The sequence below is a fragment of the Emys orbicularis genome, chromosome 5 (genome assembly GCF_028017835.1).
Source record: "Emys orbicularis isolate rEmyOrb1 chromosome 5, rEmyOrb1.hap1, whole genome shotgun sequence".
NCBI lineage: Eukaryota > Metazoa > Chordata > Testudines > Emydidae > Emys > Emys orbicularis.
The window spans coordinates 145,867,414-145,889,579 of NC_088687.1; the positions used below are offsets into that span (position 1 = coordinate 145,867,414).

Below are 22,166 nucleotides of genomic sequence, written 5' to 3' on the forward strand. Positions count from 1 at the left end.
GCGAGTGGGGGGCGCTGCCCTGGCCCCTGCCCGCCCCCCCCCCGGCACTGGGCTGCGAGTGGGGGGCGCTGCCCTGGCCCCTGCCCCCCCCCCGGCACTGGGCTGCGAGTGGGGTGCACTGCCCTGGCTCCTGCCCCCCCCCCCCGGCACTGGGCTGCGAGTGGGGTGCGCTGCCCTGGCTCCTGCCCCCCCCCCGGCACTGGGCTGCGAGTGGGGGGCGCTGCCCTGGCTCCTGCCCCCCCCCCGGCACTGGGCTGCGAGTGGGGGGCGCTGCCCTGGCCCCTGCACACTGGCTGCTTGTTCTGTGGGAGGAAAATGTGCAGTACTGGGGCTGGGATGAATGGGCCTTTTCTCTTCACAGCTGGGCCCGTGGCTGGGAATCTGCTGACGAGACAGCCGGGGGCAGGGGGAACGCGAGGAGGCAGCGAGCCTGCCCCACGTACCCGCCTGCTCTGGGTGAGATCGGGGAGCCCTGTCCTGTGGCGCTCAGGCAGAGCGGAGCAGAGCTCGGGGCACCGCTCGCAGGCACCTTGCACCTGACCCTCCAGGCGGGGTGGCCATGGGCATTGGCTGTGGCCTGGCGAGCCTGTGCAGGGGCACTGGGGCTGCCAGGGGCTGGGCCAGGCTGGGGGTGTAGCCGGTTCCATGGACATGGCGGCGAGGGACAGGTTTGCAGAGATGCAGGACAGGCTTCGGATCCTGGAGGACCTCAACATGCTGTATATCCGGCAGATAGCGCTCAGCCTGCAGGTACGGCTCCCGCGGTGCCCCTGCCAAGCGTCCGGCAGGGCCCAGCCTGCGCTGGGGGCGGCTCCTGCATCCCACCCTGGCACTCACCATGGCAGGGCGCGGGGGGTGCCCGTCCTGGGATCCCTGTGGCCCGTCGGTGCCAAGACCACATGGTTACCCCCACGGGTGTCCAGGGAGCCAGGCTGGCTTTGCTGAGCTCCAGTCCATGTTGGGCCTTATTGCAGGGGACGAGCGAGGGCAGACCCTGGAGCTTTGGGGCTGTCGGGCATTGAAGGGGCTGCTGGGACTTTGAAGTGCTTGGGGTGCTTGGCTGGTGGTGGCGCTGCTGGGGGCAGCATCCCGCCCCCCGTGGCTGCGGGCAGCTGGTGCCTCGGGCTGGCGCTGGAGCAGAATGGTTGTGCTGAGGGATCCCAGTGAGGTGATTAACACTGGTCTGGGAGCCCGGACTCCTGGGTTCTGCCACCCCCGAGTCCCAGCACCCAGTCAGCGTGCAGCATCCATCTCCCTGTGGGCGGGGGCCCTGAGCTCAGGAATGCGTGTGGCATCCTGGCTGGGGTGGAGTAGGCTGGCATGGCTCCAGGGCGCTGCGTGGGCTCCGTGGGGCAGCGCGTGCAGCCTGGCAGGGACTCACGTCAGTGCCTGTGTGCAGGGCTGGCGGGGCGCTCGTGTGCGGATGGTGCCTTGGAGGGGGGCCCGGTGCAGGGGATGGGCCCAGACTCTGACAGCAAAGACCAGGCTGGCAGCGTGTGCCCCTGGGCAGAGCATGCGCCCGAATGCGTCTGCTCCCGTGGGGAGACCTACTGGCCTGGTTGGTGCTGGCGGGAGCGGTGCATGCTGGGAGCTGTAGTCTGGCCCTTGTTACTCTAGCCCCGGGGAGAGCACAGAGCCAAGGGGGATGGCACCCGGGTTGTGTCCGGGCATCCCTTAGCGGGGCAGCGGCACGGAGCATGCGGGCAGGTCGGGGGCTGGCCCTCACCCTCCATACTGCCGGGAAGCTGCTGCAGCAGGCTTTGCTCACCAGTTTCCTGCTCTCGGGGCAAACCCAGCCCCTGGGATCATTTTCTGTTCCTGGCTCTGGGAGGGGAGAGGGGGCTGGTGGGTTAGCGCAGGGGGGGCTGGGAGCCAGGACTCCTGGGTTCTCTCCCCAGCTCTGGGAGGGACGTGGGGACTGGTGGGTTAGAGCGGGGGGGAGGGGGGGGCTGGGAGCCAGGACTCCTCGGTTATCTCCCCGGCTCTGGGAGGGGAGTGGGGGCTGGTGGGTTGGAGCTGGGAGCCAGGACTCCTGGGTTCTCTCCCCGGCTCTGGGAGGGGAGTGGGGGCTGGTGGGTTGGAGCTGGGAGCCAGGACTCCTGGGTTCTCTCCCCGGCTCTGGGCGGGGAGTGGGGGCTGGTGGGTTGGAGCTGGGAACCAGGACTCCTGGGTTCTCTCCCTGGCTCTGGGAGGGACGTGGGGACTGGTAGGTTAGCGCAGCGGGGGCTGGGAGCCAGGACTCCTGGGTTCTCTCCCTTGCTCTGGGCGGGGAGTGGGGGCTGGTGGGTTGGAGCTGGGAACCAGGACTCCTGGGTTCTCTCCCTGGCTCTGGGAGGGACGTGGGGACTGGTAGGTTAGCGCGGGGGGGCTGGGAGCCAGGACTCCTGGGTTCTCTCCCCGGCTCTGGGAGGGGAGTGGGGGCTGGTGGGTTGGAGTTGGGAACCAGGACTCCTGGGTTCTCTCCCTGGCTCTGGGAGGGACGTGGGGACTGGTAGGTTAGCGCAGGGGGGGCTGGGAGCCAGGACTCCTGGGTTCTCTCCCTTGCTCTGGGCGGGGAGTGGGGGCTGGTGGGTTGGAGCTGGGAACCAGGACTCCTGGGTTCTCTCCCTGGCTCTGGGAGGGACGTGGGGACTGGTAGGTTAGCGTGGGGGGGCGGGGAGCCAGGACTCCTGGGTTCTCTCCCTGGCTCTGGGCGGGGAGTGGGGGCTGGTGGGTTGGAGCTGGGAGCCAGGACTCAGGGTTCATTTTCCAGATCTGCCATGACTCACTGTCACCTGGGGCTCGTCCTTTCCCCTCTGTGCCCGTTGCTGGGGGGGGGGGGGGCTGGCGCTGTGGGGACTCTGCTCTCTCCCCCTGCGGGCTGGGGGAGGGGGTCCTGGCTGCGGGCTCTCCAAGCTGCTTTTAATCAGGCGCTGTCTGCTCCTGATTTCCACGTCGGCGGTCGGTCGTGGCTGTGCCTGCGAAGGGGGCGGCTGCCGTGGGCGTGTGTGAGCCAGTGGGGTGCCCGGGGATCCAGGAGAGCGGGACGGGGGGGGCGAGCGGCGCTTGGGCAGTGGGGGTGCAGAGGAGGGAGGAGACGTGAGCCGGGTGCGCTCAGGAGCTGGGTGCCTGGGGGAGTCCCCGTTGCAGGACAAGGAGCTGGGCCCCCACTCTGCCTGCAGGGGGCGCACCGCCTCAGTCAGCGCCACGTGCCCCTGCCCCCAAAGGCGTCTCCCGGGACCCAGGGCTGAGTCGCTCCCGGCCAGGTGCTGCTCCCCCTCCCCGGGGCTGGGTCTCCCCCCTCCCCGGTGCAGCAGATTAGTGAAATGCTTCCTGTGAGCCAGAGCCCCCTAATCCTAGACCCCTCCCCGTTAGCCTCTGCTTCCCCAGCCCCCTCGACATCCAGGCCCCTCTCCCCGGCTGTGCCGCTCTGCTCCTCCCAGCTCTGCAGGGAGCGCTGGGTATAGGCCCCCCCTGCCCTGCTCTTTGGCCTCCCCCCTCTGTGCATGTCTCCTCACCCCGTCCTGGGCTCTCCATCCGCTCTGCTCTTCCCTTCCTGGGGCGCTGGGGATCCCCAGGACAGGGGCGTAGAGTAGGGAGCCCCTCCCTGGCCAGCAGCCAGGGGCTGGGTGTTACCTCCCGTGTCCCTGCCTTTGGGGAGCCCCAGGGTGCCCTTGGCCGGGCACTCACTCCAGGCCTGCGATTTGGTGTCCGTGTCCTGCCCCAGCCCTGGGGGGGGGTCGGTTCTGAGTCAGGATCCAGACAGGGGAGATTTGAACCTGTGACCATCCAGCCCTGCAGGGGGAGGGGGAGAGCCCCCTCTGCTGAGCTGAGCTGTCCTGCCGGGGAGGGGGTGGAATTGGTGAGACTCTGGCCAGGGGGAAACCCAGTGTCTGTCCAGCTCTACCCCTCCGCCCCCCGCAGGATTAACCGAGCAATCCTATTAGCAAATCGGCTGTTAATCACCTCTAGGTCCCAGGCAGCATGAGACCAAACACAACTGGCTTAGCCAGCGCCAAGGGGTGGGGACCATGCCCCCCCATAGCTGGGGGAGACCCACCCCTGCCCTGCCCTCCAGTACCCCTCCCCACACCGTCACCTGGCCATCCCTCCCGGAGTAGGGGCAGACTGTCCCGCCCACCCTGCCCTGCCTCTCGGGGTGGGGGGGAGCCGTTCCCCGGACACCCTGTGTTTGTCTTGGGGCCCCACCTCCAAGGCGAGCCCATCCGGTGGGTGCTCCCTGTGACCGGGGGGGGGGTGGGGAGTGCCTCCTGCCAGGGGTCCCTCTGCCCATGCCCCTTGGGGTGCCTCAGCCCCCCCATCACTTTCTCCCGAGCTGGGGGTGGGAGGCAGCTGCTCCCCCTCTTGGCTTCACCCTGGTGGCTGCAGCTGTGCCCCCCCCCCCACCTGGGAAAGGAGGCAGCTGTCCATCCCCCTCGCCAGTGCAGCTGTCTGCCCCCCCCCCCATGCTATTTATAGCCAGCTGGTGATGTCACCGTTTCCTCCGTGCTCTCCATGGTGTGAATTGCTGGAGCTGCCGGCTCAGCCTTGGCGCTGCCGGGAAACAGCTCCTGCTGCTCCCCCTTCCCCTGCCGGCTCCCCGGTCCCCTCCCTCCCCTGCGCCCAGCGCCGGCTCCACAGGGAGCTTGGCATCGCACTGCTCAGCTCTCCCTCACCCTTCGTCAGCCGCCAGGCCAGCACTGCAGAGCTCCCGGAGCCGTGCGCAGGCTGGGGGCGATGGGCCGGGGCGCTGGCATGCTGGGGGCACGCGGCTAGGAGGGGGAGCCTGCAGGCAGTTGGGAGCTCCCAGCATGGACCGCTGCAGGATCGGCAAAGTGAGTGCCAGGGAGACCTGGGGGCGCCCGCGGAGACGCTGCAGGGAGGGAGCTGGGCTGATGGGCTCGGGGGGCAGGCTGGGGGGGGATGAGAGAGCCAGACCAGGTTGGCGAGGGGATGGGGCAAGGCCAGGGAGACACGGGACACAGGCACAAACCCACCTACAGGCTCCATGGGGTGGGGGTGGGGGATGCTGCTCCGCCCCCAGCCACGCTGCAAGCCTGAAGGAGTGTCTGCCAGGCCCTGCGCCTGCCCCAGCGTGGAGGGCTCAGCACCTCAAGGGTGGGGAGCAGATCTGCCCTGGCTGGGGCTGGATCCCAGGGCCTGTTCCTGACGTGGGACCATCCCTGCATCTCCTCCAGGGGCCTGCTCAGCCTGTGCCCATCCCTGGCAGTCTGGGAATCACCCCTGGCTGGAGGCCGGGCACCTCCCCGGGCCAGGGCTGGGTTGGGCCCTGGGCAGGGGCGGGGCTGGGCTGGGCTGGGTCCCGGGCATCTCCCCAGGCCAGGGCTGGAGCAGGCACCTCCCCAGACCCGGCGTGTGGTGAGAGTTGGCACACCTGGCAACAGGGCGGTGCCCGCGGGCAGGGAGGGGGCCTGTCCTGCCTGCTGGCGGGCTGGGCTCCTTTCTCCCAGCGTCTGGCGCGCTGCTGCTGTAAGTGAGGGCTCGGTGCCTGGAGCGCTGCGTGGTGATGTGCACGTGTGTTTCACGGGCCTGTGCCCTGCCCCGGCCCCTCAGCTTGGCCAGACTGAGGCAGGTGGGCGCGAGTCTCTTGCCCAGCAGGAACAAATGAGGGGCAGCGTTGCCCTGCGGGGGGTTGCAGCCGTGCCCTGTGCAGCAGGGAGGAGGCTTGTGCCAATGTGCAGCCCCCCCCACAACCCCCCCGGGGCAGGCACCATGTCCGGGGGCGACAGGGCTCCACGCTGGGGCTGATTTTCTCCTCCCCTCTTCGACAGAGATGGGGGGACTTAAATCTAGGAGCTTGAATTCCTCATCCCCCCACCGAAAACTGTGAGAGCAGCCGGCGGCCCCATGGCCCCCACTCTATCCAGCACTGTGCCCCATAGGGGAGCTGGGCGGTCACGGAAGGGTTTGATACTGGACATGCTCACATGGGTGCAGAGTGAACACCCTGGGGAGGGGAATGGGGCAGCTCGGGCAGACGTCGCTGCATCGTGCCGTGCCGGGCGTGTCTGGGCTGGTTTCTCAGGGCAGCGCACCCTCTGGGGAGCGATTGTGCAGCCGTTCTCTGCAGGCCTGGCTCACGGGGTGCACTGGGGGGAGTGTCCATCTGGGGGGGGTGCTTTGGGGACTCTGGTCTTCAATCCGTGGGACTTGTGAAGTTTCAGGGGGCAGCTGGTGTTACCCCGTAGGGACTGGGGCTGCTGTGGGGTGCTGGGTCACGGGGTGGGGAGCGCTCAGTGACCTGGAACTGGGGAGTGTCTAGACTCACTTCCAGCCCTACAGACTCCCCCCACCCCAGTGACTTATGAAACGGGAGAGAGGCAGATGGGACCTCCGGCCCCGATCCTTTCTCTGGCCCTGGGTTGCTGCATTTCCCAGCTGCCCTGGGGGCTGGCAGGGGCCTGGGGAATGTGGGGCAGATGGATAGTGGCTTAGCAACCAGTGCTTATTTCCTGACGGCAGCACAAGATTTGTGAAGAAGGAAATCGCCCCCACCCCCAACTCCGCTGGCGGGGGCAGGGTTTGGTGCTGGCGCGGGTGGGGGCTTGGGGCCTGCGGCCGGCTGTGTTTTCGTGTTTTCTGCCACCACTAGAGCTTGGCGCTGGGGTGCCAGGACCTAGTGGGCTTGGGGTGAGTGTGTGTGTGTTGGGGGGGGGGGGCACTGTGTCTTGGCGGGGGAGGGGGGGTTCTGTGTCTCGGCCGGGCGCTGGGTCGGTCGCACGCGCCTCCCCGGGTCGGGTCCTGTCCCGTGAGATTGCAGGTGTGGGCAGGGTCTGGTTGCCTGCCTGGCACAGGGCAAGGTCTGGGCCATGTCGCTTCCAGGGGAAGGCGGGTGTCTGCCAGGCCCCACCTGCGGCCGTAGGGCCATGGGGGCTGTGCAGGTGGCTTCCCCCATTGCCACGTATGGGGCTGGGCGGGGCATGTGCAGGAACATCAGCCCAGTGGGCTCTCCTAGTCTCGCCCCTGTGATGGGACCAATGGGCCCCCCCTGCCTCGGCCCAAGCCCAGCATGCCCTGCTGCTTGGGGCAGGGGACCCCTGCTGCACTGTGCCCGGACCCAGCTCTGTGCGGCCGGGGCCCCGCCCTGCTGTAGTGCTCCCGGGGTCAGGTCATGAGGCGACCGCTGCTGCAGGCCTGCGCCCCCAGTTCGAGAAGGAGGTTGAGACATTGGGGAGGGGTCAGAGAAGAGCCCCGGGAATGACTGTAGGGTTAGACACCTGCCGGATAGTGAGAGACTCCGGGAGCTCAGTGGAGTTGGCGTCACGGAGAGCAGGCTCAGGGGTGACCTGATCCCAGTCTGTAGGTACCTGCCTGGGGACACATCTCAGCAGAGGAGGGTTGAACACGCTGCAATGGCTGGGAGTTGAAGCCAGACAAATTCAGCCTGGCAAGAAGGGGTCCATTTGCAATGAGCCCTTGCTCCCGTATCCCCAGGGGTCTGGGGGAGTCTCCATCCCAGGCCATTTCTCTGTCCAGACCGGCCGATTTTCTAAGCGCTCTGCTGCAAGGCTGAATGGGGGCAGGTCTCAGGCCTGGGCTGTCTGTGGGGTCAGACTGGTGAGCACGAGGGTCCCTCCTGGCCTTGGAAACTGTGTCACGGACTCACAGGTCGAGCCCACTCTTGGCCCCATGCGGTCCGTGGGGGGAACCTCCTTCAGTGCGACAGCCCTTCTTGGGGGTCCACTCTCTCTCGGGGTCAGGCCCCTCCACCTCCTGGAGCCGCACCTCTCTGAGCCTTAGCACGTCTGTCTCTGCCGTGGGCCCCCTCAGGGAGTCCCCTCACTCTGGGCTCCCAGGGCCTCCACTCCCAGAGGGAATAATCCCCCCCCACCCCCCCTGTTCTCTAGCCTGGAGCGACTCTCAGCCAGCATAAAACAGGAGGATTTATTGAGAGTTGAACACAGCACAGGAAACTCCCTGGGCCTCAGGCCTGGCCTCCCTCAGCACAGCACATCCCAGTCTCCCCTGCATCCAGGTGGGCTCTGCCTGCTCCCCCTCTCCAGCCCAGAGCCCCCCTGCTCCCCAGCTGGGCATCTGAGATCCCCGGCCCCAAGCCCCGCCTCTGTCCATTGTCTTCTCTCCAGGTAAACAGGGTCGTAAACCAGGTCGCCTGGGCCTCCTCTGGCCCCCTCTGGCTGGAACCGCCTGGTCAGGTCACTGGGGTCCTCTCTTCGCAGCCCATTGTCCTCCCACTGGCCAGAACCGGCTGGGCCTCCGGGTCACCAGTTGCTGGGGTCTCCATTCTCCAGGCCATTGGCTGGGGTCCCGAGTTCCCTCGCTGGTCCTCTGTAACCACAAACTCCCTCTCCCCTCCCTTGTTAAACCAGTAACACCCGGGGCACTGAGTCCCACCCGCTCTGCATGCAAACCATTGGAAAACCAAGAAAATCTCCCACTTCGTCACACTATGCTGCCGGTTGCTGCTCAGCTCTGGCCCTGCCATGGCACCTAGGCCAGATCCCTACCAGGTAACAAGTCCCAGGGTCGCCCCCTCAGGCCACTCCTCAGCCCTGCCCTGGGCTCAGCAGTCCTTGGGTTGGGGTTTCTACCAGTGTTTTCCCCAGGAATTGAAATGGGGGGGGGTGTTTCAATTTGGGGGGGGGGGGGAGGTCAGGGCTGATGAGAGGTGAGACCGTGAGGGTGAAGGTGGGCTGTATGGCACCATAGTAAAAACTGAAATGTTTCATGACCATTTTAGTAGATTTAACTCATGTTTTAAAATCATCACACAAATTAAAGTTGGCTACTCAGGCCTTCTATGAAGCACTACGTCTACATCCTTCTTGGTTTCTTGTTATAATTTTGCACAACTCTGTTAATGAACTTCCTGAATGCAACGCGTTCATCTTCGGTGGCTTCTCGTGTGTCCAGTACTTCCATTCCTTCAGTTGATCTGCTCATCAGTTCATTCACATGATCAGGCAGAAGGCGACTTCTTTCAGAACACAAAATTCTATTCAGTGAGGCAAAAGAACGCTCAACTGTAGCTGTCGTGACTGGGAGTAGCGAGAGATGAATTCCTACTTCTTTCATCCCAGGAAACAGAACACAAAGATCAGGTCGAGCCACTAGTGATGATAAAAAAGAAGTTGAAGTCCAATCTTCATTCATTCATGGTATGATATTCCACTCTGTGTTCAAATTCTCTATTCTGTCCTGAGCACATGGCAGCCCCATTGCTGGTAGTGCCTCACTCCACTCAACTGTCGGTGTTTTATAGGACAGGGATCTGTAAAAGCTACGCAGAGGTTGAGTAGAATCTAGAAGTCGCAGTTGTAGATTTTTAAGAATCAAGTCTGTGTACTTTTTCAGTTGTCTTAACAAACACTTCTTGTCCTCTTCACTTAAGGATTCAATATAAATGCCTTCATTAGTCAACTTCTGGACTGAAGTCTTTGCTTCTTCCAGTACTTTTTCAATGGATAGCTCTCTGATTGATCCAAATGTAGCTTCTATTGCTGGACAAAGATCTACTCCTGTTGTAGCAGATGCCTGGATGGTATTGTTTAATGACCCACGTGGTTTCAATAGTAGACTTCATAGAATATCAGGGTTGAAAGGGACCTCAGGAGGTATCTAGTCCAACCCCCTGCTCAAAGCAGGACCAATCCCCAGACAGGTTTTTGCCCCAGATCCCTAAGTGGCCCCCTCAAGGATTGAATTTACAACCCTGGGTTTAGCAGGCCAATGCTCAAACCACTGAGCTATCCTTCCCCCCCCCTTATGAGAGAGAGAATGGCAATAGTCTTCTCTGAACATAGTAGCAAAAGTAATCCACCAGCCTCACTACTTCGATTCATCCCATCTTGGTAGATACTTTCCAAAGCCAGTAATAACGGCTGGAGTAATTTTAAGACAACAACCAAGGATCACTCATGAGAAAGCCAGAGGGTTTTCCCAGGTTGGACTAATTTGAACTTCAGTCCCAGTGTATCTTCTATATTTTCCAAGATATTCAGTCTTTTTGGACTCTTGCTGAAAAAAGAATAAAATGAAGACATTAAATTAATAGCTTTTTTAATGTCTTTTGAAGAGTCTGCAGCTCGTACTAGCGCTAGTTGGAGTAGATGGCCTCTGCAGTGTGTATAGGAGAGATTAGGGTTACACTTTTCTCTGAGCAAAGCTTGTGCTCCACCATGTCTTCCAGAGAAGTTTGCAGCTCCATCAAATGCACAAGCAGCCATCTGTTTGGGGTCCAATTGACAAGCATTTAACTCTTCTAAGAGGTGGGTTGTCACAGATGCAGCCGATGTGACTTCTATAACTTGAACATCTAGAAATGCATCTACTGGCCTACCGCTGACATCAAGATAATGTACGCAATGACTTAATACTTGATGCCCATTTGCATCGGTGCATTCAGCAGCCATGTATGCACATTTTTTGAATGTGGTGAGAGAGTTCTTCACTTTTTCAACTGTTGAGTCTTTCACTGTTGCACCGCATGCTTCTAGCCAGTCAGTTGAGTTTCTTGCAGAAAGATAGTGAGCATTTGCTGGTCTTGTTCGGAACCAGTGTTCAACTTCAGGATGAACAAGTGACAATGCCCTTAACACTGGCCTCCAGTTTGTAGTGTGTGGTATCTCTTGCTTAAATAGAAAGTATGTTGCCACAGCCATGTTTGTTCGCATGAACTGTGTTGTGTCTCCAGCATTCTTAAAAGCCTCATTAACACTCACCGGTGCTGTCCTTAGTCTGTAGAGACTCAGAGTTCAGAGGTGCTTTCACATGAGTTCACCTCCCAGGTGGGGGGCAAGAAGGCACTTTGCTCGTTCCTCCAGCTGCTCACTGTTCGCTCTGGCCACTGATGTTCGTTGTGCCACCGTTCATTCCATCGCTCTGTTGCCAATGGCCTGCACAGTCACCTTTTGCTGCCACCTGCCACTGTGACCTCTGCGAGTTGGTCTCTTGAGGTTCCACCAGCTCTCAGTGATTTCAGCTGAGCTCTCAGTGGGGGAACCTCGCTGCTAGTGCAGACTGGGCCGTCTCTTCCACAGAAACACTGTCCCACAGCAGGTCTAAGCACTTAGACCTGATTATCAGTGATTTCAGCTGTAACAAAACAAAAGGCTATCTGTGGAGTCTAATCAGCTCTGTCTTTAAACAGTGGAGAGGAGCAGGTCAAATAGCACTTGTGACTCAGGCAGACCGTCAAGCAAAACAGCTGTCCCCACCCTCTCTCTTGATGCCCTCAGTCAGCACAGGCTAAGTACAGTTCTACTGCCCTTTACTCAGACAATAAGAACAACATTTCATTACCCCCCAGACGAATGTAAATACAATCTGGTCCTGAAGCCTTTCCCCCCAGCTCATCACTAGCTGTCAGGGAGAGCTCATTTAGACTTCGCTTATAAATCATAGTTTGAAATGATTAGGTTGGTCAACATCACTGAAATGAATACACCGACATTGTCATAAAAACAACAGCCGTATAAGGAAGCTAGTCTATGTTCATACTTTTCAAATCTATGATACCTTTTCAGATACACGTATTTTATCATACCCTGTATATGCTTTTAAAGTGTGTATTAATGTTTCATTTTCAATTCAGATTTCCAAACAATCACTACATTGGCAGCACTACATGTAACTAGTTCACAAAACTGGGGTTGGGGAAATTCAGGGGGGGGGGGTAGGAAAATCCCTGGTTTCTACGCCACCCTCCTGCTGAGAGGGGGCCCAGGCCCACCCCCTGCTCCGGGTTTGGCCCAGGCAGCCTGGGCTCAGCAGCCAAGGCGGCTCCTGGAGCCGCTTCCCACCTCCCAGCCCTTGTGCTGGTTCCCAGGAGCCTGTGGCTTCCCCCGGGACCTGCCAGCTCCGCCCTCGGACGCTGGGCCCTGCCCCTTCCCTGTGGCTGTCTTCAGGCTGCCTTCCCTGGGATCTCCTTGCCTCCTCTCCAATGGGAGTTTAGCTGCTACCTGGCCAGCCGGCCTGGGAGAAAGGGTGGATTCCTTCCTGACCTCAGGGCCCTCCCCTGGTGCCCTGGAGCCTGGGTGTGGATTCCCCCTCGCTCTGACATGGCTGCAGCTCCAGACCCTCTGTGCCCTCCCCACACCTGTCCCTGTGACTGGGGTGCCCCAGGCTGGCTCCCCGGGTGGCCAAGGACCTGTTGTGTGCCCGGGTGGCCCGGGGCTGGGCCTGTCGCTCAGCTCCTCATGGGGCAGCAGCTGGTGGGGGCCAGGGGGCACTGTACAGCTGTCTCTGTGTGGGCGGGGTCTGTGCCCTCCTGAGTCCCCCGAGGCGCCCCGTTGTGCCAGCCATGCCCCTGTCTCCGTGCACAGCCCCTCCCTGAGCTGATCTGCCACGGGGCAGCTCTGGCTGACGTCCCACCCCAAGCCCCCCGCACACCCCACAGCAGGGCCTGGGCTTTGTCCTGGCCCATGGGCGGGGTGACCCGTACCCCTCGGGCCTTGCAGCTCCCCAGGGCTGGGTGTCCCAGCCCCTCCCATGGGGGATGCCACCCCAGCTCGGGGGTTCTGGGATTCAGCCCCAGGCACCCCCAGAATCCTCCCTATCCTTTGTGGGGCTGGCCCCCCAGGTGCTGCATGGCCCAGCTCTGCATGTTTACTCCCCTAAATGCTTCTCCCCAACCCCTTCCCCTCCCCATGGTGCCCACAGCTGCCCTACCCCTCCCTTGGCCACTCATGGCCCAAACCCCCGGTGCCTACAGCCCTACTGCCCCTGTCCCCAGTGCCCACTGACCCCATTAGCCCTGGCCCCGCCCCGGTGCCCACAGCCCTGCTGGCTCCACTCCCAGTGCCCACAGCCCCACTGGCCCCATCCCCCAGTACCCCAGGCTCCCTGGCCCTGCCCCACCTCTCCCGGTGCCCCCAGCCCCATTGGCCATGCCCCCTGGTGCCCCCAGCCCCACTGACCCCTCCCGTCTCCCCAGGACACTGACATCCAGAAGAAGATTGACCATGAGCTCCGGATGCGCGAAGGTGCCTGCAAGCTGCTGGCAGCCTGCACACAGCGGGAGCAGGCTCTGGAGGCAACCAAGAGCCTTCTGGTCTGCAACAGCCGCATCATGGCCTACATGTCCGAGCTGCAGCGCCTGAAGGAGGCGCAGGTGGTGCAGAGGACGGCCCGGCGGTGAGGACCCCGTGACCGGGCAGAGGGACCTGGGGCTGGGGGCTGGGGGGAGCTGGGATGCGGGAGTGGGGCAGATGTGCGGCACCGGATGCTGGTCACAGCTCTGTGCTTCCCCTGCAGCCCCTCGGACGCTGGCCCCATGGACGAACGCTTACCCTGCAGGGGGAAGGTCTGCGTGTCAGGTAAGCGGGTGGGCTGTGCCCACGGCTGGGGGGCGGGGGCGGCAGGTCTGCAAGGAGGAGAGACCAAACTTCCTCATAGAGTGATGAGTGCCAGAGCTGGGGAGGTGCCGGCTCCTGGAGCTCCGCTGGGGGCCCCGACCTGGGACATCTGCTGGGGACCACTGGGCCTGTGGGACTGTGCAGATCGAGGCTGCGGCTGAGCCCGGCAGTGAGGGCGTCCTGGTCCAATCTCGCCATGGCCTGGTGCCCCCGCTCTGCCCGCCCCGGCCCTGCAGGCCGGCTCCCGCTCTCTGCCAGCCCCGGCCCTGCAGGCCGGCACCCGCTCTCTGCCTGCCCCACGGCTGCGCCCCGGCCCTGCAGACCGGCGCCCGCGCTCTGCCCGCCCCGGCCCTGCAGACTGGCGCCCGCTCTCTGCCTGCCCCACGGCTGCGCCCCGGCCCTGCAGACGGGCGCCCGCTCTCTGCCCACCCCGGCCCTGCAGACGGGCGCCCGCTCTCTGCCCGCCCCGGCCCTGCAGGCCGGCTCCCGCTCTCTGCCAGCCCCGGCCCTGCAGGCCGGCACCCGCTCTCTGCCTGCCCCACGGCTGCGCCCCGGCCCTGCAGACGGGCGCCCGCGCTCTGCCAGCCCCGGCCCTGCAGGCCGGCCCCCGCTCTCTGCCCGCCCCGGCCCTGCAGACGGGCGCCCGCTCTCTGCCCGCCCCGGCCCTGCAGACGGGCGCCCGCTCTCTGCCAGCCCCGGCCCTGCAGGCTGGCACCCGCTCTCTGCCTGCCCCACGGCTGCGCCCCGGCCCTGCAGACCGGCGCCCGCGCTCTGCCCGCCCCGGCCCTGCAGACTGGCGCCCGCTCTCTGCCTGCCCCACGGCTGCGCCCCGGCCCTGCAGACGGGCGCCCGCTCTCTGCCCGCCCCGGCCCTGCAGACGGGCGCCCGCTCTCTGCCCGCCCCGGCCCTGCAGGCCGGCTCCCGCTCTCTGCCAGCCCCGGCCCTGCAGGCCGGCACCCGCTCTCTGCCTGCCCCACGGCTGCGCCCCGGCCCTGCAGACGGGCGCCCGTGCTCTGCCAGCCCCGGCCCTGCAGGCCGGCCCCCGCTCTCTGCCCGCCCCGGCCCTGCAGAGGGGCGCCCGCTCTCTGCCCACCCCGGCCCTGCAGGCCGGCGCCCGCTCTCTGCCTGCCCCACGGCTGCGCCCTGGGGCTGCAGATGGGCGCCCGCGCTCTGCCCGCCCCGGCCCTGCAGACCGGTGCCCGCGCTCTGCCCGCCCCAGCCCTGCAGACCGACGCCCGCTCTCTGCCTGCCCCACGGCTGCGCCCCGGCCCTGCAGACGGGCGCCCGCGCTCTGCCCGCCCCGGCCCTGCAGACGGGCGCCCGCTCTCTGCCAGCCCCGGCCCTGCAGGCCGTCTCCCGCTCTCTGCCCGCCCCGGCCCTGCAGGCCGGCGCCCGCTCTCTGCCTGCCCCACGGCTGCGCCCTGGCCCTGCAGACGGGCGCCCGCGCTCTGCCCGCCCCGGCCCTGCAGACCGACGCCCGCTCTCTGCCTGCCCCACGGCTGCGCCCCGGCCCTGCAGACGGGCGCCCGCGCTCTGCCAGCCCCGGCCCTGCAGGCCGGCCCCCGCTCTCTGCCCGCCCCGGCCCTGCAGACGGGCGCCCGCTCTCTGCCCGCCCCGGCCCTGCAGACGGGCGCCCGCTCTCTGCCAGCCCCGGCCCTGCAGGCCGGCACCCGCTCTCTGCCTGCCCCACGGCTGCGCCCCGGCCCTGCAGACCGGCGCCCGCGCTCTGCCCGCCCCGGCCCTGCAGACTGGCGCCCGCTCTCTGCCTCCCCCACGGCTGCGCCCCGGCCCTGCAGACGGGCGCCCGCTCTCTGCCCGCCCCGGCCCTGCAGGCCGGCTCCCGCTCTCTGCCAGCCCCGGCCCTGCAGGCCGGCACCCGCTCTCTGCCTGCCCCACGGCTGCGCCCCGGCCCTGCAGACGGGCGCCCGCGCTCTGCCAGCCCCGGCCCTGCAGGCCGGCCCCCGCTCTCTGCCCGCCCCGGCCCTGCAGAGGGGCGCCCGCTCTCTGCCCACCCCGGCCCTGCAGACGGGCGCCCGCTCTCTGCCAGCCCTGGCCCTGCAGGCCGGCGCCCGCTCTCTGCCTGCCCCACGGCTGCGCCCTGGGGCTGCAGATGGGCGCCCGCGCTCTGCCCGCCCCGGCCCTGCAGACCGGTGCCCGCGCTCTGCCCGCCCCAGCCCTGCAGACCGACGCCCGCTCTCTGCCTGCCCCACGGCTGCGCCCCGGCCCTGCAGACGGGCGCCCGCGCTCTGCCCGCCCCGGCCCTGCAGACGGGCGCCCGCTCTCTGCCCGCCCCGGCCCTGCAGGCCGTCTCCCGCTCTCTGCCCGCCCCGGCCCTGCAGGCCGGCGCCCGCTCTCTGCCTGCCCCACGGCTGCGCCCCGGCCCTGCAGACGGGCGCCCGCGCTCTGCCCGCCCCGGCCATGCAGATAGGCGCCCGCTCTCTGCCAGCCCCGGCCCTGCAGGCCGCCTCCCGCTCTCTGCCCGCCCCGGCCCTGCAGGCCGGCGCCCGCTCTCTGCCTGCCCCACGGCTGCGCCCTGGCCCTGCAGACGGGCGCCCGCGCTCTGCCCGCCCCGGCCCTGCAGACGGGCGCCCGCGCTCTGCCCGCCCCGTCCCTGCAGACGGGCGCCCGCTCTCTGCCCTCCCCGGCCCTGCAGACGGGCGCCCGCTCTTTGCCCGCCCCGGCCCTGCAGACGGGCGCCCGCGCTCTGCCCGCCCCGGCCCTGCAGGCCGGCTCCCGCTCTCTGCCCGCCCCGGCCCTGCAGACGGGCGCCCGCTCTCTGCCCGCCCCGGCCCTGCAGGCCGGCGCCTGCTCTCTGCCTGCCCCACGGCTGCGCCCCGGCCCTGCAGACGGGCGCCCGCGCTCTGCCCCCCCCCCCGGCCCTGCAGACAGGCGCCCGCGCTCTGCCCGCCCCGGCCCTGCAGACGGGCGCCCGCGCTCTGCCCGCCCCGGCCCTGCAGACGGGCGCCCGCGCTCTGCCCGCCCCGGCCCTGCAGACGGGCGCCCGCGCTCTGCCCGCCCCGGCCCTGCAGACGGGCGCCCGCGCTCTGCCCGCCCCGGCCCTGCAGACGGGCGCCCGCGCTCTGCCCGCCCCGGCCCTGCAGACGGGCGCCCGCTCTCTGCCCGCCCCGGCCCTGCAGACCGGCGCCCGCTCTCTGCCCGCCCCGGCCCTGCAGACCGGCGCCCGCTCTCTGCCCGCCCCGGCCCTGCAGACCGGCGCCCGCTCTCTGCCCGCCCCACGGCCGCGTCCCGGCCCTGCAGACCGGCGCCCGCTCTCTGCCCGCCCCACGGCCGCGTCCCGGCCCTGCAGACCGGCGCCCGCTCTCTGCCCGCCCCACGGCCGCGTCCCGGCCCTGCAGACCGGCGCCCGCTCTCTGCCCGCCCCACGGCCGCGTCCCGGCCCTGCAGACCGGCGCCCGCTCTCTGCCCGCCCCACGGCCGCGTCCCGGCCCTGCAGACCGGGGCCCGCTCTCTGCCCGCCCCACGGCCGCGTCCCGGCCCTGCAGACCGGCGCCCGCTCTCTGCCCGCCCCACGGCCGCGTCCCGGCCCTGCAGACCGGCGCCCGCTCTCTGCCCGCCCCACGGCCGCGTCCCGGCCCTGCAGACCGGCGCCCGCTCTCTGCCCGCCCCACGGCCGCGTCCCGGCCCTGCAGACCGGCGCCCGCTCTCTGCCCGCCCCACGGCCGCGTCCCGGCTCTGCAGACCGGCGCCCGCTCTCTGCCTGCCCTCATCAGTTTGCTCATCCCTGCTCTAGGGTGCTCGCTCACCTTGGGTGCCAGCTTGCCTGGGAGACTGGGAGAGGGGCACCCAGCTATGGCAGGTTGCAGTGTCAGTTCCAGCCCAGCTGGGAGAGCCGGGCAAGGTGACTTCCAAGCGGGCAGCATCTCTGGGGGGCATTTAGCTTTGGTCTGGAGAGCAGCAGAGGACAGGGAAAGAGGAGGAAGCTGCTGACCGTGAGGGGCAGGGGGAGCTGCCCCCTAGGTCAGCCTGGGGGTTGGGGGTCACTCAGAGGCCCAGCGAATCTGTATTGTGATTCAGACCTGCCCTGTGCCCCCCAGTGCCCACCCCATGCACACTCTGTGCCTCTTCCCCCCCACTGGTTGCCGCCCCCAGCTGTCTGGCATCTCTCCTCCCTCCCCAGATCTCCGGATCCCCTTGATGTGGAAGGACACGGAGTATTTCAAAAACAAGGGAGGTGAGTGTGAGGGGTGGGGCTGGGCCCTGGCGGAGGGCTCGGCACGGGGTGGGGTTCTCTCTGACGCTGGCATGTTCCCTCCTGCCCAGACCTGCACCGCTGTGCCGTGTTCTGCCTGCTGCAGCTCGGCGTGGAGATCTATGACACCGAGATGGTGCTGGTGGACCGGACACTCACCGACATCTGCTTCGAAAACGGGGTCCTCTTGTGAGTAACTGGCCCCAGGGCCTCCCTGTGCAGCAGCTACCCCTCCCCAGGGGGCATGTTCCCAGAGACCCCCACAGCCAGCACCCTCCCGCTGCATCTTACAGCGCCCCCTGCTGGGAGAGGTCGGGGTAGCCGGGAGCTCCCCCCCCACAGCCAGGGACCCTGCCCCACTCCCCACAGTGCCCCCTGTTGGGAGAGGTGGGACTGGAGTAAGTGGGAGCCCCCCCCACCAGCGATCCTGCCCCCCTGCCGGGAGAGGCCGGGGTGGACTGGCCTGGCGCTCCCCCGTGGTAGCCGGGCTGTGATGGCTCTCTCCCCGGCAGCACGGAGGCGGGCCCGGACTTCGAGCTGAAGGTGGAGCTGTACAGCGCGGGGCTGGAGGAGGACTCTGCGCTCGGTAGCACCCCGAAGAAGCTGGCCAGCAAACTGAGCAGCTCGCTGGGACGCTCCTCCGGGAAGCGGCTGCGCACGGCGTTGGACGGGGCCCCGGGGAGCCCCGTGAGTAATGGGGGGAGCAGCCCCCTCCTGCTGCCGGCCCCCAGCGTGGCGTGAGTACCCGTCGCCCTTGCATTGCCGTGCGCCCCAGGGCCCGCTGGACCCTAACCCTCTCTCCCCCCTTTCAGGGGCCCCAAGTACCACCTGCTGGCCCACACCGTGCTCTCCCTGGCCGAGGTTCAGGACAGCTTCCGCACCCACGACTTGGCCATCACCAGCAATGGTAAGGGGCAGGGATGGGAGGGGGAGGAGCAGGGAGGCCGGGCATGGGATTGGCAGGGCTGGTGATACCAGCAGAGAGTTCTGCTGGCTGCTTGGCCCCCGCTGCACCCACAGACCCCTGCGTAACCCCGGTGACGCCCTGTCTCTCCCCCTCAGAGGAGAGCTCCTTCTGGCTGCCCCTCTATGGCAGCATGTGCTGTCGCCTGGCTGCCCAGCCCTACTGCATGGCCCAGCAGATGATGTGCGGCTTCTTGAAATTGCAGGTAAGTTTGCATCCCAGCTTGGAGAGCCTGTGCTGGGGAGGGCATGGGACACGGGGCCTCTCTCTGCTGGGGGTGTCAGGCCTGATCTGGCTCCCAGGTGGGGACTGGGTGGCTTGGGGGGTGAGGAATGGGACACGGAGCCTCTCTCCGCTGGGGGGCGCCGGGCCTGATCCGGCTCCCGGCCGGGGACAGGCTGGCTGGCGGGAGGGGAATGGGACACGGGGCCTCTCTCCGCTGGGGGGCGCTGGGCCTGATCCGGCTCCTGGCTGGGGACAGGCTGGCTGGCGGGAGGGGAATGGGACACGGGGCCTCTCTCCGCTGGGGGGCGCCGGGCCTGATCCGGCTCCTGGCCGGGGACAGGCTGGCTGGCGGGAGGGGAATGTGACACGGGGCCTCTCTCCGCTGGGGGGCGCTGGGCCTGATCCGGCTCCTGGCTGGGGACAGGCTGGCTGGCGGGAGGGGAATGGGACACGGGGCCTCTCTCCGCTGGGGGGCGCCGGGCCTGATCCGGCTCCCGGCCGGGGACAGGCTGGCTGGCGGGAGGGGAATGGGACACGGGGCCTCTCTCCGCTGGGGGGCGCTGGGCCTGATCCGGCTCCTGGCTGGGGACAGGCTGGCTGGCGGGAGGGGAATGGGACACGGGGCCTCTCTCCGCTGGGGGGCGCCGGGCCTGATCCGGCTCCTGGCTGGGACGGGCTGGCTCAGAGAATGGGACACGGGGTCTCTCCCCTCCGAGTTCCCCATTCCAGCCTCATGTTACCCAGGGCCCTGGTGGATTGTCCCATCACTTGGATCTGTACGTCCAGCCTGGCGGTCTGTTTCTCCCGGCTCTCCAGCCAGCCCAGCGGCCCTGGCTGGGGCTCACGCGGGATCCGCTGGTGCCTTGGAAGCTCGGCGTTTCTGAGGTGACCAGAGCTCGTTCCCGGCCCTGGGGGCCTGAGTTTGCTGGGTCTCAGCGCAGTCTCTAGTGCGAAGGTCTCCACGTCCCAGGAACCCGGGGCCACGTGGGCAGCGACGGTGCGGGGAGGCTGGGAGCCGTCAGGCTGGGCCCTGCCCACTGAGGCTGGACGTGGGGTGGGAATGAGCCCGTTTCCCCCTTGGGGGCGCGTCCCCTGCCCGGCAGTAACCTGGGCCTGGCCTGTCGGCTGCAGCAGCAGGTGGGTGAGCAGCAGAGCTGGGCGCGGCTGTTCTGCGTGCTGCGGGGCTCCAACCTCCTCTGCTACCGCCGGCCCCAGGACGCCGAGGCCCCGGTGGAGCCGGCGCTCACCATCGCCATCAACAAGGTGAGGAGGGGGCGGGGGCAGCAGGGCCGCTGGGCACTGAGGGTGGATCGGGGCAGGGCTGGTCCCTACAGCCTCTCCGCAGCCTCCCACCCTGTCCCCGGTCCCAGCCCCTTCCTGTGGAGCCTGGCGCCCTAGCTGGGGGGCTGGGTACAGTGCTGCCCCTCGGGGTCCCAGCCTCACTCCATGGCCTGGCGCCCGGCAACTGGGGGCTCCTGCCCTGGGCTGCTGCTTAGACGCTTGGGGTTGGATTCCCTGCTGGGCTGGGCTCAGTGGGGGAGCTGTCGGGCCTGGGGCTGGGCTGTGTCGGGGGGGAAGCTGGGGGCTGGGCTGGGGGATCTCTGTGGGGGGGGGAAGGGGGCTGGGCTCAGGGCTGAGGGGTCTCTGTTGGGGAAGGTGTCAGGGCTGGGGCTGGGCTGTGTCGGGGGGGAAGCTGGGGGCTGGGCTGGGGGGTCTCTGTGGGGGGAGGAAGGGGGCTGGGGGGTCTCTGTGTGGGGAGGAAGAGGGCTGGGCTCCGGGCTGGGGGGTCTCTGCGGGGGGGGGGAGAAGGGGGCTGGGCTCCGGGCTGGGGGGTCTTGGGGGGGGGGCTGGGCTCCGGGCTGGGGGGTCTCTGCGGGGGGGGGGGGGAGAAGGGGGCTGGGCTCCGGGCTGAGGGTCTCTGCTGTGGCAGGAGACGCGGATCCGGGCCACGGAGAAGGACGCCAGGAACAAGCTGCAGAGCATGTCGGTGACCAACCGCTATGGGGGTGAGGAGGTGACGCACACGCTGCTGGCGGAGAGCCGGCCCGACACGCAGCGCTGGATGGAGGCCTTCTGGCAGCACTTCTACGACTTGAGTGAGGAGGGCAGAGCTGGAGCCTGGGGGGAGCGGGCTGGGGGGGCACAGCTGGAGCCTGGGGGGGAGCGGGCTGGGGGGGTACAGCTTGAGGCCGGGGGGGCACAGCTGGAGCCTGGGGGGAGCTGGCTGGGGGGGTACAGCCTGAGGCTGGGGGGGCACAGCTGGAGCCTGGGGGGAGCTGGCTGGGGGGGCACAGCCTGAGGCCGGGGGGAGCTGGCTGGGGGGGTACAGCCTGAGGCCGGGGGGGGCACTCTGGGCCTGGGAATAGGGCCAGACCCCAGGAGCCAATGGGAGCCCAGGCCCACGGGGGGGCAGAGCCAGGCCGACGCAGAGTGGGGCTGCCCCAGAAGCCAGGGCAGAGGGGGGATGAGGCACCAAGTGCAGCTGGTGTCAATACACAAAGCAGCCACATGGGGGCAGTGCACGTCCGTCCTTCCTGGCTGGCATGTCCAGGGCACAGACGCCCCCGGGCCTGGCCCCCCCCCGGCTGCTTGGGGGGCTGTGGAGTGACCCTGCCCCTCCCCTCCCTGCAGGCCAGTGGAAGCAGTGCTGCGACGAGCTCATGAAGATCGAAGTGCCGTCCCCACGCAAGCCCCCAGCCCTTCTGGCCAAGCAGGGCTCCCTGTACCATGAGATGGGTAAGGGGCTCCCCCGGGATCCCTGTCCTGGGGATGGGCGCAGAGGGCCCAGCAGTGGGGGGCAGGCTGTCTCTGGCACAGGGGAGATGGGGGGGCCTGGGCACAGGGTCTGTGCACTCTCAGTCTGTCTTGGCTTCCTGTCTGCAGGGCCCTTGCCCGCTCTCTGCTAACCCAGCTGCTGGGGGGGTGACCCCCCACTCGCTGCCCCTGTCTGACTCACACCCCTGGGTGTATGTTTCTGTAACCACTCCCCTTTCTCTCCCCTCCTGGCGCTGCCCTCCCTCCCCTTCTTCTGCCTCTGTCCCTCCCCCGGCTGCCCCCGGGCACCAGCTCTGCCGGGCCCTGCGGTGCCGCCCGCGGCCTGCGAGGGGCTCCTGCTCCAGGATAACGCCGTCTCCGCTGAGATTCGGGCGCTTCTCTCCTCCTATTACAGTGACAGGTGACGTACGGGCGGGGGGCGCATGGAGCTGGCCTGGCACAGGCAGGCCCAGACCCTAGCAGGGCCCTTGCTCCAAGTGGCCTTTATCTGCAGTACCCCCCTCCGCAAACACAGGACCAAACTGGCCCCCACATGCCTGTTGCCCCAGGGACCCCCCCCCCCCGTCTCTCCCCGGGGCAGTGACCAGCCAGGGTCACGTCTAGGGAGCAGGGCAGGAGCGCTGTTGGGGGGGGGCTACTGCAGCCCCAGCATCTCCCAGCAGGGGGCGCTATGGGGGGG

General features: G+C 67.2%; 1 protein-coding gene across 2 annotated transcripts in view; it reads left to right on the plus strand.

Moving 5' to 3' along the window:
* RTKN (rhotekin) overlaps positions 1-21,891 on the plus strand; it is a 35,871-nt gene extending 13,980 nt beyond the window's left edge. The window contains exons 2-12 of one of the 2 annotated variants that reach the window (XM_065405392.1): positions 12,893-13,092; positions 13,213-13,274; positions 17,452-17,505; positions 17,595-17,712; positions 18,036-18,260; positions 18,336-18,430; positions 18,586-18,692; positions 19,847-19,975; positions 20,643-20,808; positions 21,344-21,448; positions 21,779-21,891. In XM_065405392.1, coding sequence (XP_065261464.1) covers positions 12,893-13,092; positions 13,213-13,274; positions 17,452-17,505; positions 17,595-17,712; positions 18,036-18,260; positions 18,336-18,430; positions 18,586-18,692; positions 19,847-19,975; positions 20,643-20,808; positions 21,344-21,448; positions 21,779-21,891 — 1,374 coding nt within the window. Of the gene's footprint in view, positions 1-12,883; positions 13,093-13,212; positions 13,275-17,451; positions 17,506-17,594; positions 17,717-18,035; positions 18,261-18,335; positions 18,431-18,585; positions 18,693-19,846; positions 19,976-20,642; positions 20,809-21,343; positions 21,449-21,778 lie in introns of those variants that run through there. The other variant, XM_065405393.1, reaches the window with a different exon arrangement.
* Positions 21,892-22,166: the final 275 nt, after the last annotated feature.